This window comes from Pseudopipra pipra, chromosome 15 (genome assembly GCF_036250125.1).
Source record: "Pseudopipra pipra isolate bDixPip1 chromosome 15, bDixPip1.hap1, whole genome shotgun sequence".
Classification (NCBI taxonomy): Eukaryota; Metazoa; Chordata; class Aves; order Passeriformes; family Pipridae; genus Pseudopipra; species Pseudopipra pipra.
In genome coordinates, this window is record NC_087563.1 from 2,335,755 (window position 1) to 2,357,033 (window position 21,279).

At 59.4% G+C, this 21,279-nt stretch overlaps 1 protein-coding gene across 3 annotated transcripts in view; it reads right to left on the reverse strand.

The window, feature by feature from the left end:
- The window catches only part of PCDH1 (protocadherin 1), a 151,329-nt gene that overhangs the window by 81,222 nt on the left and 48,828 nt on the right, over positions 1-21,279 (reverse strand). Inside the window, exons 5-6 of one of the 3 annotated variants that reach the window (XM_064671444.1) lie at positions 17,419-17,461; positions 15,427-15,552 (exon numbers count right to left, since the gene is read on the reverse strand). In XM_064671444.1, coding sequence (XP_064527514.1) covers positions 17,436-17,461 — 26 coding nt within the window. In that variant the 3' untranslated portion in view covers positions 15,427-15,552; positions 17,419-17,435. Of the gene's footprint in view, positions 1-14,701; positions 15,553-17,414; positions 17,462-21,279 lie in introns of those variants that run through there. The other 2 variants (XM_064671445.1, XM_064671443.1) reach the window with 2 other exon arrangements.

The window sequence follows — 21,279 nt, forward strand, 5'->3', positions numbered from 1 at the left end:
GGACTGAGCCCCAAGCAAACCATGCCTGGACAGTAAAGGAAGCTTCTGGGCCGTGGCAGTCCAGGAGCTCTGCAGAAACTGTGTGTGGGGTGAGGGGAGGGTGATGGAGCAAGGAGAACATGGTGGGATAACGGGGCTGTGCAAGGAGAGCAGTGGGGAGTGGAAGGTGGGATGGGATGGACAAGAAACTGCAAAGACCATTTGCTGTTGTGTCTGTGTTGTTGCTGACCCTGACTTTGGCCCCAGGGGATGCTGCCACCAAACCTGCATGGAACTGGGGTGAGTCACAGAACCACAGAACCACGGAATCACAGCATATCCTGAGCTGGGGATAATCCCTGACAGGGATCATCCAGTCCAACTCCTGGCCCTGCACAGACACCCCAACCATCCCACTCTGTTCCTCAGAGCATTGTCCAAACCCTCCTGGAGCTCTGGCAGCCTTGGGGCTGTGCCCACTGCCCTGGGGAGCCTGGGCAGTGCCCAACCAGCCTCTGGGGGAAGAACCTTTTCCTGAGATCCAACCTGAGCCTCCCCTGACACAGCTCCAGCCATTCCCAGTGTGTCCTGGAGAAGTCTGGGCAGCAGCTGTGGTGGGAGAGCCCAGCCCAGAGGAAGGTGGTCCCCCCATGCAGCAGAGCTTACACAGTCCCAGCCACAGGGAGGGAGGTCTTCCAGCACCCAAGGATGGAGGTCACCCAAGCCCTTGCCCTCACCGAGAGATCAGCCCTGTGGGTGCTGGGAGGGCTGGTTTTGGGTGCCCTCCTGGCACAGAAGAGCTGTCACTCCCACCAGTGCCTGTCACCAGGCACCTCTCCCAGTGCCATGGACCAGTCCTGCTGCCCTCCATGCCCCCTGCCCTGGCTGCAGAGCAGGCAGGAGCTCTGGCTCACAGGATGGATCACTTTAACGTGCCCCCCCACCATGCCAACCTCCCCCATCAGCCTGGCCTGCTGGTTTATTAGGGCCTCTGGCAGAGCTCTGCCTCGTTCAAGCTCTTTATCTGTTTTCATTTTCTATGCACACCTCTGGGGCACTGCACAGATATAAAATAATCAGAGTGACAGTCCCCAGATAAAGGCCACTTCTGTTAGGAACACACCAAGTTCTCATGTAAAAGCATACAAATGGCAGTTTATTTTCTATCTCAGCACCTTTTTGGGCCTTGCCAGTGTTGAATACCTTGAGAATCCGAGGGAAAATATCCTGGTCAGCTCTTTCCCACCTGTGAAACATGGTGCAGTGCATAAAGTTCAGAGCCAGGAGTGAATAACAGCGACTTTCATTAACTGTCAAGTGAAAGCAGAGGCAGGTTGGAGCCTAATTCCAGTTGGGACCCGTTCAATAGCAAATTAACCTGCCAGTGATCTCCCAGTAGGCTACTGAGCACAGCAGAAGGAATAATTTGAAACTAGGTTTGTGGAGGTAGGTAATATCTTTTTTATTAGATCAGCAGATAATTTGTAGCCAGATATTTATTCAATGAGCCTCTGTGTGCGTGAGGGGCCATCTGCCTCTCCCCCTGCCCTCCCACATCCACGAAAACCTCTCATCCTGTTTGCACACAGGCAAAACCCGGGCGGGGGGTCCGTGATGGACCTCACCTCTGGGAAGGCAGGACTGGAGATGCCAAGGAGGGCACGGGAGCACTTTTGGGTGCCGACGCCGAGGCCGGGTTACGCAAACCCTGCCGTAGGAGGGGCAGAGACGGGGCGCCGCGGCCAAGGGAATGTCTGTAAAGGGTTTTTCGTTTTCCCCCGGCTGCTGGCAGGGAGAGGCAGGGCCGGCCGGCAGGGAGGCTGCCGGAGGAGCATTACCTCACCAGCGCCGAGCCGCGTTGGCTGCAGCGCCCGAGGAGGAGGAGGAGGAGGAGGAGGAGGAGGAGGAGGATGCTATCTCCTGGCAACCCCGCGCCTGTCACATCCATCAGCAGCAGCGGCGGCTGCGGCGCGGGACCCATCCCCTCTTGCTGCACCCCCCTCTGCCAGGGGGGTCCTGGGGCCACGCTGGGTGTTAATGAGCTCTCCCATTCCATGTGGCTTCACCCAGCGCCCCACCAGCCCCTGGAATGGGCTTTTCTGATGCTGGGAAAGGCAGCCCCGGCACTGGGCAGCGACAGGGCTTCCCAGCCAGCAACAGGAGCAAACACAGTGCCGGGAAATCAGAGTAGAGAGAATGGCTCCCGCCCAAAACTGAGCTCCGTGGGGGCTCAGTGGCAGAAGTCCTGTGGTTGTCCCAGCTGGTGGGTCAGGACACCCCCCCTCACCAACCCCACACAGCACAGAGGGGCTGCTGTGGCACTGAGGGTCTTTCCCGCAGTGCCAGCTCTGATTTTCTCCATGCTGGGGGCAGGGACAAGGCTGCAGAGAGCTGCCAACCTGTGGGCATCCCCTTCCTCCAGGCTCAGGGGTGGCAGCAGCCCAGCAGATCCCATCCCCATGAGGAGCTGCCATCAGTCTGGGCTGATGGATCCCTCTGGGAGCCTCGGGCACAGCAGCCACTGCCAGCCCATTTCACCCACCTGAGTCCTCCAGAACTGCAGATTTTCACCTTTGGCCCCACAGGGGAGGGAGATGAGGTAAAATATTTGTGCCCTGCTGAGGGATCCAGGCATGTCTTCATCCATTCCCTGTCTTTAGCCAAAGGTGCCTTCCAGAGCATCCCTCCATGCTGTGCCTTCTCCCCTGTGTCTCAGAGCCTGAGGTGCACCAGCAGCTCTGTTCTCTTTGGTCTCTGTGGTCTCTGACCATGTGGTTCCATCCCAGCCCCTGCTCTGATCTCCCTCCTGTGGGGGGGGTGACTGCAGGTCAACACAGGCAGAGACATCCCTGCAGGAGCAGCACAGACATTGGAATAAGAGGCATTAAAGGCTGTGAATTGGCCTGGGGCTGGCAGCCAGGGCCTCTTCTGGCAACTGGCAAGTTGCCTTCAGTCTCACAGACAGTCCTACAGCACCAGCCTACTCAGGGAATTCCACTACCAGCCTGGAAGGGGAACTGGGATGAGGCACAAGACAGAGCTTTCCCTGCTGGTGGATGTGTGCTGGGATGGACTGGAGGAGGAGCAGAGGGCTGGGGAAGCAGGGGCAAAGCATGAACATCCGAGTGGATCTGCTCCCTGTCACTGACTCCTGAGCTGCTTTGAGCCATGGGCTTAATGTGCAGCTGATTCAGCAGCATCCACCCCAGTGGGGGGCTGGAGGCACTCGGCACCCCCGGGATGCTCCCGGCAGCTCCCAGGGCAGGGATGGAGCTGGAGCAGGAGCTGCAGGAGCTGAGCAGCCACCAGCCACGATGGCCCCACAATTCCTGACCACGCCAGGCTCGTGGGCTCCCAGGGCAGTGGGGGAGAGGAGCCAGGAGGGAGGAAAGCTGCGTGGAAGGGACATGGAAGGGGGAGGGCAGGAGAGGGAGCGGCTGATGAAGAATACAGGAATGTGAGGCAGACAGAGAAACTAATCGAGAGTGATTGAGGGAGAGAAGGAGGATGAGTGAAAGATTGAGACAGAGTGATAAAGGATATGTCAGACAGACAGGAAAACTAATAAAGAATAATAACGGCCCCTGGCCGTGTGCAGCACACGCACCTGCCTGTGGCTGCCTCTGTGAGCACGGGCAGCCCGTGCCCCCCCTGCCCCCGGCCCGGGGGCACACACAGGGACACGCTCTGTGCCCGGCCACGTGCACAGCCCCCCTCGGACACACGGCCCCACACGGAGCAGCTCTGACAGCACAGCCCTGCCCATGTCCCCATGGAGGAGGATGGGGAGTGTGTGTGCAAAACTGGGCACTCCCTGGTGCTGGGCACTGGCCACCCCAGGATGTGCCACAGGCAGAGCACCCTGAGCCCCTCACAGCACCCAGCCCCAGCCCAGCCCAGGGGCAGGATAAGGGTGCTGGGAGGAAGGTTTGCCCTCGAGGTGTTTGTCCTGCTGGGTGGCCTGGACAGGGAATGAAGCCCCACAGGACCTGTCCTACTCTGTTCAACACTTTCCTTCAGTGGACCTGCACATGCCACCTGGGCTCTGCCCATCTTTGGAGCAGGTACATGCACTGGCTGGTCCTGGCATCACTGCTCTGTTTCCGTTCCAGCTTGGGGTGCTGAGGGATGTGGACATGCCCTTGCTGCTCCTCCCTTTTCAGAACCAGCCTCCCTGTGCTTCCCTTGGACACCCTTCCTGGGCCAGGAGAGGAGAGCTCTGGCTGCCCCTCCCTGTGCACAGTGCCATGCTACAGAGCTGTCCCAGAAGGGGCTGTGTGCCACCTTAGCTGGCAGGGCAGGCTCAGCCTCCCACTCCTGTGCTGTCTCTGCCGAGAAGGATTGCTCCTGGAGCAACGTCTCCCCTGCATCACACATCTCCTGCCACCCACCTCTGGCTCTGGAAAACTCCCAGAGAGTGTCCAGCTCCAGATGAGGCAGGAGCTGGTGAAGTGAGTCCAGCTCTGGAGCATGTGGGAGTTCTGTGTTTCTGGTTTTGGCCTGGGGAAGTGGGATGGCTGAGATAAGTCTGGTGCCACAGGGATGAGGAAGGGCAGACCTCAGGCTGGCCAGGATCTGGTGACTGATTCTTGGGCACCATGGCTGAGGACACACTGCCAAGGTGCCCAGGACCTCCAGACACCAGGCAGGCTCTGGGGGTCCTCAGGGACCTGGGCTGCCCTGGAGGAAGAGGGATTGGAGGGCTGGAGAAAGGAGGGAGAAAGCTGGATGGGACAGCCCACGGTTTCAGCGTGAGAACTGTGGGATTTGGGGTTTCCTGGTAGCTCCCAGGCAGGGCGAGGATCTCACCCAGCAAGTGCTCACCTTTGCCAGGAACGGGGAAAACCAGCGCCCAGAAGGCTCAGCTGGGGCTGGTTTTATTTCGCGTTTGTGACCCCTTTGGGGTCTCACCGTGTCCCAAAGGCTGTTTGACAGTCTGGGAAGGGGCCGAGCTCTGCCTCCCGTGTGCTGCCCGTCCTGGCTGGGGCTGAGCTGCCGGAGCAGATTCCAGCATTCCAGCATCCACCGGGCTGGAGGCGGAGCCCCGGAACAGCGGGTGGGATTTTATCAGCTCTTCATCTCCTTCAAATTTGAGTCATGAGCACAATTCAGCAGGTTTGAGGCTACGGGGAGCTACACTGGGCAGGGGAAAACAGCCTCTCCTTGGCTTTTTGGTCCTTGGAAATGGCCAGTCCTTCCTCACCTCCCTCACCCCCAGCAAAGCATTTTGGGGTGCAGATGATGTCAGCAGCATTTGGGGTGAGCTTGTCCACACGGTGAGCGAGCTGTGCCATGGCAGACCTGCTTTTGGCAGCCAGAGAGACCCTGGGAAAGATGCCATCCTTTCCAGCAAGCTTGGAAAGGGCTGGGATGAGCATAGCTTATCTCAGGGCAAGGAATGCTGTGCCCTCACAGCCGAGGTCGGGGGTGACTGTTGATATAAATACGACAGGGGTGTGGTGCTGCCGGGCCCCCACACGTGAGGGAGGGATGGCTCTGCTCTCAGGGAGCAATCCCAGGGTGTGGGGTGGGAGGGAGAGCACGGGGAAGGCTTTAGCTAAAGGCAGGATAAGGCAGGGAAAGAAGGTTCCACCCCTCCTGACAGTTTCCCACCTCCTCGCTGCCTCCCCTGGCCATCCCTCCCAGGCACACAAACCCTTCCCAGCACTTTGCAGCTCCATCCTTGCCGTCCTGGCTCCCTTACAGCCAAATCCCACTGGCACCCAGCCCTCTGCTTCCTTCAAGGCTCTCCTGTGGCCTCACGTTTGTTGTAGCACAGGGCACAGGTGGAAGTGGCTGCTCGAGCAGAGCACATCGGATGCACCCTGAGGGTGACGTGTGGGGGCCTTTGTTATCCATTTCCTAATGATGGACATCCTCTCTTGGCACCCCTCTGCTGTGCTTGGGTAGAAAGCACTGAGTTTTGAGGCTTTCCTCAGCTTTATGAGTGGGTTTTGCATGATTTTGCCTGGGTGCAGGATGTGCCACTGGGCTGTGATGTCACCAACAACTTGGGAGTGGGCACAACAGCCTGTCCTGGTGGTTTCTCCAGATCAGATCCAGATGGGGAAACTGAGGCCTGACCTGCTCCCACTGACTCTCCTGGGAGAGTCCTTCACCTTCTGGACCAGAAAAGAAGGACTCTCCCAGATCTGTGTGGTCTTTGGAGAATCCATTTAAGTCATTCACTTCCGGCTCCCTTTCTAGGTCTGGAAAACAGCCTGTGCAGCCCTTTCCTCAGCTCTGGAATTATTTCATAGGGCAGGAAGAGAAACTGAGGACAAGCCTGGGAGACCAGAAGCAAGACATCTGTGATTTTCCCCTGCTGACTGTGAAGAGGCTCACAGCCCATGTTGGATGGGTGCAGCTCCTGCCCACAATCCTGCCAAGGAGCTGCCTGCAGACACCTTCTCCTGCTTCTGCAGCAGCATCCCTGTGTCCTCCCCAAGCTGCAGCAGCCAGGAGAGGGTGACTGGCACTACACCATCAGGTCACCCCCTGCCCATGATGGCCTTGTGTGACAGCCACTGTCAGCTTTGCCTGATTACACAGGATCATAGAATCATGGAACAGTTTGGCTTGGAAGGGACATTAAAGCTCATCCAGCTCCAAAGCCACCTTCCACTAGCCCAGGTTGCTCCAAGCCCCATCTAACCTGGCCTTGGACACTTCCAGGGATCCAGGGGCAGCCACAGCTTCTCTGGGCAACCTGTGCCAGGGCCTCCCCACCCTCACAGGGAACAATTTCTTCCCAACATCCCATCTACCCCTGTTCTCTGGCAGTGGGAAGCCATTTCCCCTTGTCCTGTCGCTACAAGCCCTTGTCCAAAGTCCCTCTCCAGCTCTCTTGGAGCCCCTGGAATGTGCTCTAAGGTCTCCCTGGAGCCACCTCCTGTCCAGGTTACATCCCCCCTCCAGCTGACAGCCACCTTTGTGCCACCTCCAAGGGCTCATCTCAGCTGTGGAGTTACAGGCCCTGCTGCCCAGGTTCTGTCTCCACGTGTGGCAATGTGAAAACCATCTCTGGTCCATGGTTACATGGTAACACCACAGTGGTTTATGGTGGGATCCTCGGTGTTCTTGCAAAGCTAATTAATCAGTGGACCTGATGGTCCTCCTGGCCCTTCCCACACTGCCCATAAAGACAAACAGGGTCTCCAGAGCATCCCTGCAGCACTGGAGCTGTGACAAAGCTGCTGCAAAGAGAGAACTGAGGAGGGGTTTGGTTTCCATCCTCACATTTCAAACCTTTTTAAAGCCTTTTGAAAAAACCTCCTCTCTCCAGAGTCCAAGTTGGTAACCTTGCAATTTGGGGCTGTTTCCCAGGTGAAGGTGGGACTCAGCCATGTCCTGCAGCAGCAGCTGGGTGTCCATAACGAGCTCAGAGTGCAGAGGTGGGCTGGGGGAGCTGAGCTGTCTGATGCACCGCAGCTGTTAATTTGGAGGAGCACAGGACAGTGAGGTTTATAGAGCTGCCTTCCCTGAGCAGTGTGGGTGCTGAGATACCTGGTGATTGGCACCCACCCTGGGCTGATGGACAGGTGGGGGAGAGCTGGGCTCCAGGAGGGAGGGCAGGCTCACTTCCCTCTCTGCTGGAGCAGAGCAGAGTGTGGCTCCCGTTCCTGCTAATCCCATTAGGTCTGTTTGCACTAAACCTCCCTTGGCCAGAGAATGTCTGCCTTTGTGTGGGCCAGGCTCAGCTCAGGCCAGGGGCAGGTGGGGGACAGGAGCAGGGTCCAAGCAGCTGTGCCTCCTCCTGTGGTTCCAACGTGATGCCAGGCTGTGCTGGAGGGTCACACCGGGCCAAGGGGGGCTTGTGGCACTGCAGAGGGGCTGGGAACTGGGCAAGGAGGGGATGGGGGCAGCACTGTGGGGCGAAAGCTGCTTGGGGGAAACTGAGAGACTCTGCCTGTCTGGGGTGATGGCAGTGCCCTACTGGCAGAGGGAGGGAGAGCTCCTGCTCTCAGATTAGCTGCTGTGAGCAGCACCCCGGCCTCCTCTCTACCAATCTGCCTATGGGAATAAACCCAGCTGTGTATTCTGCTGGGGTTTCAGCTCGAGAGCCCCCCAGAGAGGGGGCTGGGCTTGCTCTAAATCTCCTAATCCCCTTCATCATACTGCCAGACAGGCAGAGACACCAAGCAAACTGCCTGGGGCCGGGCCCCCCCTGCCTCCCCTGAGCTGCTTGCAAATCCCAATCATCCTGGGGGTGATTACAGGGGCTTCTCCTGTAGCACAACATCCAATCTCCCCCAGAGGCCACCACAACATATGCAGGGCCAGGCTCCGTGGCCACCGCGGGCTCGTCTCCCGCTCATCCCATTAACGGCAGCGCACGGGAGGGACCGGCGGAGCCACCTCCCACAGCCCGGGGCCAGCCGGGGAAGGAGGGAGCAGCTCCTCGTGCCCTGGTCCCGCTCCTCCTGCACGGTGGGCTCTGTTTCTCGCTCTGATTTGGTTATGGAAGCCCCCCACTGCCCTCTCCGTGGCCAGCCCTGCTCTCGGGGGTCCACAGCTGCCTGCAAGGCATCGAGGCATAAAACACATCCCCTGCCTGGAGAGGTGGTGTCAGCTTTTAAATTCTCTTGGAACTCCTACCCCAAGCTCCAAGGCTGGCACAGCAGTGGCCCAGTGCCCTACTCCCATGCCAGGAGGGCATCTGTGGCCACCATCCCTGTGCCATCCCACTGCTCAGCCACCACTCCAGCCAGCTCTGGGCAGAGCTCTGCTGGCTCACTCTGTCCTCCCACCAAACCTCCTTGGCCCAGGAGCCTTCTCAGGATCCTTTTATTTCTTTAAAGGTTCAGTGAAAACAGATCAGGCAGTTCTGAGATTCCCACCTGGTTCCCTGGTTCCAGTTTGCAGAAATGCCCATTGCTCGGGCAGTGAGGAACTTGGAGAAGGAAACACGTGAGCACAGATGGGGAGGGTGGGGAGGCCCTGGCACAGGTTGCCCAGAGAAGCTGTGCCTGCCCCTGGATCCCTGGAAGTGTCCAAGGCCAGGTTGGATGGGGCTTGGAGCAACCTGGGCTAGTGGAAGGTGTCCCTGCCCATGGCAGGGGGTGGAACTGGATGATCTTCAAGATGCCTTCCAGCCCAAACCATTCTGGGATTCTATGGTTATTGCCAACAGTGTTTTAAAACTTCATGGTGCTTATTATGGAGCAAAGTCATGCTGGGAAAACCCTCAGGAAAGTCATCCTCTGTGAGGAAGATGGTGCTGCTGCACCTGGTCACTTCTGGTTTGAGCCAGGGAGAGATCCCAAACCTCATCCCCCTTGCCATGCAGGAACTGAAGATGAATCTGCCAGAGCTGTGCAGGCAGCTGGACAGCTGAGGCTGCAAGGTCAGGCCCTCAGGAGACACAAGAATTAAATTTTCCATCAAAATGGATGTCCCTGGCCTGGCACATTCCCAGTTCCTGCTGTAAGCTGAGGACCCAATTAAACCAGAGGTACTTGTTAAACCCAGGTCAGAACAAAGCTTATGCACAAGTGGTTCCTTGCCCAGCCCCCCTCCCATCACACACCATCCCCACTGGGCAGCCATTCAGCCCATGACTCCTCTTTGCAGATGTCCCCACCCCAGGGGAGGCCACCAAAGGGTGGGCAGGAGGAGCAGCTTCCATGCCCTCCACCTTCAGCTAGGAATGATTCCCAAATCTCCAGGGCTCAGCGGGCTCAGTGGGGACACCGAGGCCTTGTCACCCCGCTGCATTTCAGCTGCTCATGGAGCCCAGGCAGGTGGGACAATCCTGGGGTGGAGGATCCCCTTCCACATCCACCTGCAGGGCTCAGTGGGCACCAGAACCCATCGCAAGGCCAGTGCTGCCCGGGAGGCCCTTGTGTCCAAGCCCCTGTGTCCAAGCCCCAAGCTGCATCCTCCTCCTCCTCCTCCTTCTCCGCATCCTCGAGGCCCTTTCCCACCCCGTAATTGATGTGTGCTGCCATGGAAACCAGAGGGTTTCCAGCCCAGCACTGAGCTGGCTGCATGGGAGGCTCAGGGCTGTGCTGGAGGAGCGGGAAGGCTTGATGTGCTGTGGGGTGAGGGGAGAGCAGTGGAATAGGAGAGGAGAGGCAAGGAGGGAATGGGTGGGATGGGCAGGGAAAGGTACAGCAGAGAGGGGACAGAGGCACAGATGGGGGACATGGAGAGGGGGCACATCCTGGGATAAATGGGGAGGAGGAGGGAGCATGAGGAGCAACTGTAGGGCATGGCACAAGGCCAGGAATGTTCAGGAGGGACAGGGAGATCCTGGGACTGTGTCTTTGCTTAGGAAGACACCATTTGGTGGTCTCTCCTGAAGGCAGGTGGGTGCTGACAGCTCTGACCTGCCCCTCTGTGGGAGCCTGGCACCATCCTCAACGTGTGGGTCCTCTTTCCCTGGGATGGGGCACCAGCAGGCAGCAAAGGCTGCTCAGTTCCCCAGGATCCCTGGAGACACATCCCTGCCCAGCTGGAGTGTGCCTGCCCTGAGGGGCAGCTGAGAGCCCCCACCCCTCACCCAGGAGCAGTGATCCCTCAGGAGTGGGGGCATCAGTCCCACTCTTCATGGCCCAGAGGAGAGCCTGGGAAGAAGGCAATGGTAGAAAGGGAGTCTCTACATAGAGGAGGGGAGGATGGGCTACATCTTCATATGGGAACTCCTCCTTCCTTCCCAGGGACACTTGCTGGGGTCTTCCAAGCTTGGGGTGAGTCTTGCCTTTGCCTGGTGGCACAACCAGAGGAGTCCAGTGCCCACAGCTCAGCAGAGAGAGGTGCAGTGCTGTGTGTGAGCCCAGCACCCACTAACGAGGGCAGCAACTCTACTCTGAGCCAAGAACCCCCCCTGTACAGCTCCTGATCCTGCCTAGTCCTGTGTGAAGGCAACCAGGGAAACACCACAGCCATGGCTCAGAGAGCTCCCTGCAGCTGTGGTGGGAAGCAGCCACAAATGTGCTCTAGTTTGAAGTGGCCCAGCTGTTTCCAAAGGGTCCAAAGTACCTAAAAACCATCAGCCATGCTTGGTAAAGGAGATGGTGAAACGGTGGGAAATGGATCAGGGCTCCAAGGAGCAGCGATGGAGGTTGGAGGGAATCTGGAGCACTTGATGTGACTTCCCATGGTTCCTACCTTAGCTGGTGACAGGTGCAGGCAGCCTCGGGACTGAAGATGTCTTTTCATTGAAACATTTTGGTTTTAAATCATAGAATAGCTTGGGGTGGAAGGGATGTGAAAGCTCATCTCATTCCACCCCCTGCCATGGGCAGGGACACCTTCCACTAGTCCAGGCTGTCCAAGTCCCATCCAACCTGGCCTTAAAGGAGACTGGTTTGTGGCAAACTGCTTTGGGGGGTTATTTTATTCATATCTGTGCAGAAATATCCTTAAACTGGAAAACAGGAGTGGGGAGACAAGAGCAGCCACCCCAGAGCTCTGTGCACCTGGGGGAAGGCAGGTAAATCCAAGGCTCTCCAGAGCCTCCATGTAAGGATGAGACACAGGAAGAACCAGCCAGGCACAGGCAGCTGGGTTTTCACACTTTTATTGTAAAGCTTTAGGAAGGGCTAATTACAATGGAGTTGGTCATCTGACAGCTCAGCAAACAAACAGAACAGGAGAGAGAACGGAAAGGGGATCACGACGGTGTCATGCTCACTGCTCCGAACAGAAAGAGTTACAAGGGAATCAATTGTGCTCACAGCGCCCGGGGAAAACCAAGCCCAAGGCCCAAAGCCTTCCCCGCACAGGGAAATGCATCACACATTGAGAGCAATACAACCTTAGCAAGAGGCGTCGCCTTAGACATAGGTCACCATCTGAAAAATAGTTGGGTACTTTTACTCTGCCGTAGGATTTCTCCTTTAGAAAAGCTACACCTGCATGTACATAAAACTGTACAAAAAACAAGGCATCACAAGCAAGGAAATGAAATCTCGTATAAATAGAACCAACACTGAAGAGCTACAAAGGGGTCGCTTAGATCCTTCCCACGCAGCCCGCCTGCTCCCTGGCTCCCACCTTTGGTTTTACCCCTGGCTTGTCCTAGTGCAGTGTGAGATACAGTGAACCCTCCTCAGAGGTGTCCAACCCCCTCCTCTTCCCTGTGCTTGTCTAGACTGGAGCCCGTGGGGAGCTTCCCCCTCCCCACGTGCACAGAGGCTTTATCCTTCTGGCTTATAATTGTGCAAATGAGCTTCTTTCCGACAGACAGCACCTCTTCTTCACCCTCCCCCAGGACTGATCCCCAGTGACACTGTCAACTTCACCCCGGGACAGATCCCCAGCACCCCCTCTCCCAGGGCCTTCTCCTCCCCAGGGCCCCATCCCTGCTGCGCCCCACAGAGCCTCCTACCCCTCTGGCACCCCACTGAGGACCCAGTCCCACTGCCCTCTCTGTTCTTCCCCACACACCCACCCTCCCCTCCATGCTCCCCCCAGCCCCTCTCCACCCCCCAGCCCCCCGTGCCCTCTCCCCACTGTGCTGCCCTCCAAACCCCCAGCCCCACCATCCCTCTGTGCACCCCCCACGAGACTCATCCCCCCCAACCCTCCCTCCCCGTGGCACCCGTGCCCACACCCACCCCTCGGGGACCCCCTCTGCACTCCCCCCTCGCACCGTGCTCGCACTGAGGACATTGCCATGTGCTCCAGGAGACAAGAACAGCACCTCCAGCCGCGGGGCTTCCAACCTCAGGGGCCCTCTGGAGAGCCCGGGCACGAGGCAGGGAGCCCACCCGCAGCTGAGGGGCCAGGATAAGGTCGGTCTTGGACAAGCACCCCTCAGATGGGGCCACACCGCTGTCCCAGGGGGTCCCCACGAGGGGCACTGGACACTGCCACTGCCTGAGCCCAGGGGAGGCGTGAGCAGCCGGGTTGGCAGCGGGGTCAGAGATCCTGGCCAGCACGGCCAAATTGCACATTCTGCCCAGTTTGGCCCTGAAACTACAGAGCTACAATAAAAACAAGTTCAGGAGCGGGACCTGCTCAGGCAGCCAGACCAGGGGAACGCGGGCCCCCGCGGGCGAGGGGAGAGCAGGGATGCCCGGACGGGCGGGCTGGTCCACCGGGAGCATCGCGCCCGACGGGAGGGACGCCCGGCCGGTGGGCGGGAGCAGCAGGAGGCCGGGAGGAGGGTCCTGCCTCCTCCGGGGGGCACCTCGGGTGCCGGGGCCGCGGGCGGTGCGTGGCACGGTGCCTCCCGGGGAAGGCAGGGCCGGGGCACGAGGGAACGGGGGCGAACAGGCGCCTTCTGCCGCCCTTCCTTTGCCACCCGGGCTCGGCTCGCACCGTGTCCCCTCCGGCCAGCGGGAGCCGCACCCGCGAGCTGGCCGCGTCCTGCCACCGCGGAGGGAGAGGAGCTGCTCAGAGAAGGATGCTGGAGGGAGGGAGGAGGCTGGGCAGGGGGGCCCCGGCGCGCTGCACCCCGACAGGCACTACAGCTATGGCAGGGCAGTCCCTGAGCCGCAGCCCCGGGGGTGTCCCTGTGCCGGCGGAGCCCCGCGGTGACGGACCGCGTGGTCCGAAGATGAGCCACCACGGAGGGAACCATCCCGCAGTTACCGCTGGCCCCGCTCCCTAAGGAAGATGCCAGAGATGAAGACGCGCGAGTACGGGAAGAACTACGGTGCAGCACAGCCCCTCCCCGCGCCCCGGCGGGGGAGGGCCGGGAAGGGCTACCCGGGAATGAGGCGCGAGTCGCCCGGACCCCTCCCGCCAGGGGGGCACGTGGAGCCCCCAAACACAGGACCGTGCCCCAGCTCCCAAGGGAGTAGAGAGAGTGCCCAGGCGGCCCCTCTGGGGAGTCCCTGGAGGGGCAGGGGGTCCTCTCCTCGCTGCCCACGCAGAGTTGCCCTGGCTGGGTGCCCTGCAAGGGAGCTGAGGATGCCAGGGCAGCGGGGACCTGCCGGGGAGACCGGTGGACCTTTGACAATGGAAGAGAAAGCTGGACCCCGTGAGAGTGGCCCCGTGGCCTAAGGGCAGCGGGAGTCCAGTGGGCAGGGGCTCGGTGGCCCCCGGTGTGACCCTGAGACAAAGCTCCTCCTCACAAAGGCAATGGTGGCTTTACAGGCGGGTGGGACGGAGGTCCAGGGCACGGCACAGCCGCCTCACGGGCATCCCCTGCCCCGAGGAGGCACGAGGGGACGGGCTGAGACACCACAGCCGGTGACGACCTCCCTGCCAGCAGAGTGGGACTGAGGGCTTCTCCGGACCCAGCCGGTCCCTGCACTGGGACATCCCCTCCCCGGACCCAGCCGGTCCCTTCACTGGGGGCTTCCCCATCCCTCCTCCACCCGCCAGGCGCCCGGCCACCACCAGGGAACCCCCCGCCCCCCAAAAGCAGACCCCACCTATGGCACCGGGCAGTCCCTAAGGACCCTGCAGCTTGTGGGCACAGTGACAACGTTCAGAAAGAGATCCAGGCTGAAAAATAGCAAAGTCCCTACAGTCCAGCAGGGATGCTGCCCCTCTCCTCCAGCTCCCCAGCTGTTGTTTCAGGGACTGGTCACATCTCTATTTACAATATAGAACATGAGTGCGGGCCGGACGCTGCGCTCCCAGGGGCTCTTCCACGCAGCAAACCATTCCAAGCTGGAACTTGCTCCCTGTGGTTTGTTTTTCTTTTTCCTTTTCTTTTTTTTTTTGTTTGTTTTTGTTTTGTTTTTCCTCTTTTTTTTATGTGTGTTTTGTTTGTTTGTTTTTGTTTAAACGTCTTTTTTTTTGTTTCAAGGACAATAAAAAGTTTCGATCAGGCAGGACTTGAATGTCATTCCTAAGTATTTACAGGAGTCTACAGCAAAGAGACAGGCAGCTCGCTCCCCGTGTGCGGGGACACCCCTCGTCCTATGCCCCAGGAACTCCACCAGCTCTGCGCGGACCTTTGGTACGTAAGCCCTTCTCCCCAGCCGTGCCCTCCGCACCAGGAGCCTGCCCAGCCCTCCCCGGCGACGCAGCAGTTCGGAGACATGCACCCGCAAGTGCTCGGGAATCGGGTTTCGGATGCTTTTCAGCCTTCCCACCCACCCCCAGCCCCGGGAAACAGCGGGTTGAAAAGGCGCTCCTCGCATCCCTGCCTCGCCCCGCCCTGCTCTCCGCAGAGCCCACTGCCTGGAGGACCGGCCGGAGCCGTAAAGCATCGAAGGTTTAAAACGTTCCTCTGGGCACTGGCCTCAGAAGCGCGGCTGCTCCCTGCCCCTCACGCCCAGCCTCACAGGTAGATCTCCCTCTTGGTGGTCTGCGCCGAGGGGGTGGTGGCTGGCTGGAAGTCCGAGGTCTGGGTGAGAGGAATTTCCTCCATGGGAGAGTCCTTGCAGGGCTCATGGCTACTATTGGAGAAGGCACTGTACGTGGGGAGCAGGCGGAGGTTGGCCATTTTGGTGCTGCGCTCTTCTGAGAGTCTGGGGCTGCCATTCCCGACTTGCTCTTGACTCCCTCTGTCTTGGTAAGGCACAAAAGTGGAGAGTTTGAGGGCGTTCTTGGGCCTGCGGCTGGGGGAGGACTGGCCGGGCATCCAGCAGGTGTCGGAGTGGCCGAACTCCGTGCATTCCCGGGTGCAGGTCCCAGTCATGGCTACATCGGGCAGGGGCCGGAGATCTGCGGGGAGGGAAGGGAGAGCAGCGTTACACACCCGGGGGGCCGGGCCGGGGCACGGGGATGAGCAGCAGAGACTGGGGGTCTCCGTCCTGCCCTCACCCTCCAGCGGTGGGAGGGAATGGCTGGACCCACAGACACCCACGGAGCTGGACCCATGGACACCCCGGGAGTGAAGCAGAGCTGGGAGGGGAACCCAAGGCTCCCATCCAAGGTCACAGCTCCAGCTCCCCCTGGACAAAGGACCGCCCTGCAGCAGGTCCATGTAGAGAAGTGGGGGGCAGAGCGCTGGGCAGAGCTCACCAAGCCCACCCCCTGGGAGACAAGGATGGCACAGGAGGTGCTCCACAGCCTGCATTTGCACAGCAGGGGACACGCTGCCCCCAGACCTGTAATCCCACAGCTGTGGGCACCACCTGGACCTGCAAGGCTCCAGGAACTCCCTTGGTCTGGCACCTTTGGGCACCACCGATGGCTTCACTGTGCAGAGACAGAACTGCCCTAAACACAGCCCAGCTCTTCACCACCCTGAGGCACAACCGTGTTTCCTGAGCAGGATCCTTGGGCAGCCCTGCCCTGCTCACATCAGTCATGGCAGGCCACCTGCCAGCCTCCCCAGGCACCCATCAGCAGGAGCCACAAGCCCAGCCAGAAGTCCTCAGGCATTTTCTGGTCTCTTGCAGAGTCTGAAATCCCTGAGCGCAGCAAAGCACACGTGGGCAAACCCATGTCCAGCCCCAGAGAGGCTGGACCTGCTGTGAGACCCTGTCCCCAAGCCTCTCTGTGCACCAAACACCTGCCCCTGGGGGAGCCTGGTATGTGAGGGCACCAGCAGCTCCCTGCTCCTGGCACACGCAGGACACTGACCACCAGTTACACCAGTTCATGGTGTGGTGTCCTCCCATACCAGCCACCCCCTACCCCAGGCACTGCAAGGTCTTCTCGAGCCTTGGCCATGTGTCCCTGACACAAGGAGTACCTGTCACAAGTTTTCAGAAGCCAAAGCTTGGCATTTCCATCCAGAAGTGTGTCCCTCCAAGAGCCATCCCAGACAGAAGCCATTCCTTGACTTCTCTCCCGGTTTGGGACACAACACAGTGCCCTGCTGCTGCCTGGGACCCATCACTGCCTGCTACCACAAGCACCTGTGGGCACATCAAGCCTGGTGCTGATGCTGGAGTGAAAGGGGGGGACTCTTTGTGACCTTGAGACTTGCAGATGTCCCTTGTGGTTCCCAGAAGTCCTGTCCATCTCTCCACCCAGGAGTTCACTACCTCACTGATAAAGACTGACAGAGGGAGCTGCCGAGGAGCTCTGGGACCTGAGGCACACAGGGCATCCCCCTTCCCACCAGACACACACTGGTACACACAGTTCCCTTCTCCTAAAAAAAAGACAGACCCAGTGGCACTGCCTCAGCCCTGGGAAGAAGGAAACCAGAGCACCATGCTGGGAGTTCTGCCCTTGTCAACACTTCCTCCTGCCTCCAGTTTGGGACCCTCAGACACAGATGTCCCCATGTCACCCTGGCACAGCTTTCACACACAGGCAACCCCGGGATTCAGGGAAGGACTCTGCAGGAGAAGGCTCCACACAATGCTGGGAATGCTTGACAAGGGTTACAAGTGACAGGGGAATGGAAGAAGGGGCAAAGTTAGCAGCAAACCAGAGTGTGAGCATATCTTGCCCTAAAACAGCCCCCAGTGACTGCATCCCAAATTCTCAGCTCCTCTGGGGGCTGAGGCACCCCAGATGTTTCCCCTGGTTCCTGCAGGGGCTCTGGCCCCCGTGCTGGGAGCCGCCTCCTGTATCCCATGCCCTGGCACCCACGGAAGCTGTGATATCCTGGCAGAAGCCACGGGGACATACCTCAGTGCAGACCCCCTTCACAGCCTGCTCCGCTCAGGGGACTCTAATGAGGAGCAGAAAAAGGACGAGAGGGTCACATCAGTGCACAGCCCCCACCTCCACACCCCCCACAGGATCCTCCTGGACCCCTGACCCTCTGCCAGCCCGAGTCCCAGAGAATCCCCCTGGTCCCCGCTGCCTTCAGGAGTCCCTTGGCCTCTCCCGGCCCTGCTCCAGCCTCCTTCAGGCTGTTGGGCCACCGCTGCTCATCGCTCACTACTTTCTCCAGCCTTATCCCAAGCCTTCCCTGAGCCCACTGGCCTCACACGTGACCCTGAGGCAGAGCTTGGAGCCACCTGGCTCGTGGCACCCCAAGTCCAGGCGTGCAGAGGGGCCGTGCATCCCACAACACACACGCACGGACACACCACCAGCGGGACAACGACCTGGAGCACAGGGGACAGCCACGCTCACACTGCGGGGACAGAAGCAGGAGCTCAAAGCATCACAGGGGACGAGGCACTGGCACAGGGCAGCACGAGAGCAGAGTTTGGCAGGGCATGTCTGTGGGGTCATCCTCGGGGCTGGCCACCGACCAAGTTCCTATTTCCTGCAGAGCTGCCTCGGTTCTCTCTCCTGGCTGCAGCTGGAAAGCAAGAGGTGACACCAGAGGCACGACAGCTTGGTTTTCATCTCTGCTCTGTGCAAGTCAAAGCAGAGAACAGAGCCTGAGCCCAGGATGATCCACCAGGTCTTCCTCTCAGGACAACACAACATCTTGGTCACTTTGAGGTCGCGTTATGTCATTCTCCACTTCTGTCCGAGAGGAAATGTTGCCATCTCTTTCTCACCAGCTTTCCTACTGGACATCATTTCCTCCTCCAGCAATGCCTTGGGCTCCAAGGGCAGGCAGTGGATGGGTGCCATCCCTTCTTCCTCTGGCACAAGGTGCTTTGCTGAGCCCACAAAAGGGACTGGCAGGACCAAAATCAAACCCACCTCTGCAGTGCACAAAGCCCTGGCGATTTCCTCGTGCCAGCGGCAGCTTGGAAATGGCAGGATCAAGCAGGAACGCTGTGTTCAGGGCCTTTTATTCTGGTTTTCTCATTGTTTGTTGCTGGCACTAAAGCCTTTTTCCAGCGTTGTCCCCTCGTTTGCAGTGGGATGTTGGCACTGGAGCTGCTGGAGGGAGGATTATGTGCCATGAGCTCTGCTTTGAGAGCCCGGGAACGGGGCAGGGTGTAATTCCTGAATAGCTGTGATTTAGGGCAAACACGACCCTATGGCCTAATTCTCAGCATATGCTGGTGCTTCAGACTCTGATGTGCCACCGCACACAGGCAGGAATCTTTCTCTGGTGGAAATTTTGCCCACAAAGTGCTGACCTTGGATGCCCTGTGGGGTGGTGAGGTGCCCACATCACCCTACAAAGGGTACTCGGGATTTCAGATCCCTTCTCCACCCCAGAAATGCGGTTTTGTGCCTCTGGACCCCTGAAATCTGTCAGAGTTCCCAGGTGATGAAGAGGATGGCCGTGCCCTCTCCAGCATCACAGCATCCTGGCTGCTCAGAGCGCAGCTGTGCCTGCGCAGACTCCGTGTTTTCCTGAGCTCTGCCGGCTCCCAGGGCTGGCCCATCCTGTGTTATCCTCATTCCAAGTCAGAAGGCTGCACTGCCCAGCCAGGAGGGCCGTGGGATTGGCTGGGCATCCTCACAGCCTTCTGGCTCCCCCCTTCCTACAGGTTTGCGTTGCTCTGGCATCCATCCCATTGTCAGGTGCCTCCGGAGCTCTCCTCAGCACATTGCTTAGGGATGAATCCAGGGTAGGAAAAGTGGGATACCCTTGATTTCTGCAGATGAAAAGGGGGCACGGCTGGGGTTTTACACCAGGATGCGCCCGGGGCCCTCTCTCCCTGGCTGGAGGAGGGGAGGCTCTCTGGAGCCGTGGCACTGCTCTCATGGCTGTTCCCACCTCCTGCCATCCAGGGCACCTCTGCTCTTTGTGAAGGAGACCGTGCCAGGCTGGTTCCTCCGGGAAGAGGCACATATTGGTGCTGCTGCTAATTATTGCTCTCTCTCTATCCCCACCCAGGGCAGGAACACATCCTGTTGCAGCCGTTTGCAAGGGCTCCTCTGGTGACATTATTGCTCTTCGTGGGGGATTGCAGCAGTGCTCTGGAGCACTGTGAGGGATGAGACAAAAGCAGGCACTTCCCTCTCCTGCAGGAGCCCTGCAGAGGTTCCCTTGCCCACTCCAAGCCAGGTGGCTTCAAGCAGAGGCTGAGAGCCAGCCCCAAGCACAGTTTTTATGCCACCATCTGCAACCATCCACAGCCTGGTTTGGTTCTCCCTTGTCTTCAGACATCAGCACTGTCCAGGGGAGCAGGATTGATGCAGCACAGGAGGCCAGACCTTGCAGGTGAGGGAATGTGGTGGAGCAGCTCTGGGAGGGGAGGCAGTGGGGCTGTGACAGAGCAGAGCAAGACAGAGGACACAGAGAAGCCTGGAGAGAGGAGGAGGAGGGAAGCACAGCATGCTAGGAGGGACTGGAGAGGTTTGGTGGCATGGAGAAATGGGGGATATGAGTGTGGGGAGAGCAGCTCAGAGGCAAAGCAGGATGTTTTCCCAAAGCGTTAGATCAGAAAGTCTCACCTTCCCTACCTGGGGAGAACATCAGCCACTAATTTTAACCAGCTACCCCAAAAGCAGAGCCCAAAAGCCCTGTACCTCTGCTACCCAGGCAGGTAGAGGGATGGAGGGTGGCCCAGAGCACAAACTGAGGTGCAAGGTGTCCCTTTCAAATGTCCAAGGGGTCCCTTTCAAAGGTCTGTCTCTCAGCCAGGGAAGGATGCAGTGTTTCCAGTAGAGGCAGCTTTGCCACCTCATTGTCCTGCTGTGGACACCTGGAAACACCCCTTCTCCCTCTTGGAGCCCTCAGGGCTCTGCAGACCACCCTGGGCCATCCCCTATGGTGGTGCCTCCCCCGACATCCCACCCCAGCACTGTTCTCCCTCCCTGTGCCATGGGAGCAGCCTCCCTGATGCCGCCCTTTCCAGCAACTCCCTTCCCACAGCACAGCTCCTGGGAGTGGGCACCATTCCCTGCTCCCCTTCCCGTGTCCCTACCCCCTGTTCTCCCGTGCCATCGCTCCCCCCGGGCTCCCCGGAGCGCCGCTCCCCACGGGCCCCACTGCCGACAGATCCCGCTCTCCGGTGCCAACATTCCCTACAGGTGCCACTCCCCCGCGGCGCCACTCCCCACAGGTGTCCCCACGGGTGCTGTCCCCCCCTCCGTGCCCACCCGAGGTGCCCCTCTCCCGCGGTGCCGCTCCCCACGGGCGCCGTTCCCCCCGTGGCGCATTCCCGGGAAGCGCCGTTCCCCCCCGGCGCTGCTGCCTACAGGTGCTGCTCCCCCACGGTGCCACCTGCTCCAGGTGCCACGTTCTGAGCTGCTGCTCCCTCCAGGTATTGCCTCCCCCCGCTGCTGTGTGCCCCGCAGGCGCTGCTGCTCCAGTGCCATTTCCTCCAGGTGCCATGTTTTACAGCGCTGCTCCCTCCAGATACCACTCCCCTGCCGAGCTGCTTCCCCAGGCACCACTGCTGCTGCTCTGCTCCCTCCTCTTCCTCCAGGCACCACTGCTGCTGCTCTGCTCCCTCCTCTTCCTCCAGGCACCACTGCTGCTGCTCTGCTCCCTCCTCTTCCTCCAGGCACCACTGCTGCTGCTCTGCTCCCTCCTCGCTACACCTCAATGCTGGATAGTGTGTACCAACATCCCATTTCCTTACACCAGCAGCCCCATTGCTATCCTACCCTACCCTACCCTATCCTATCCTATCCTATCCTATCCTATCCTATCCTATCCTATCCTATCCTATCCTATCC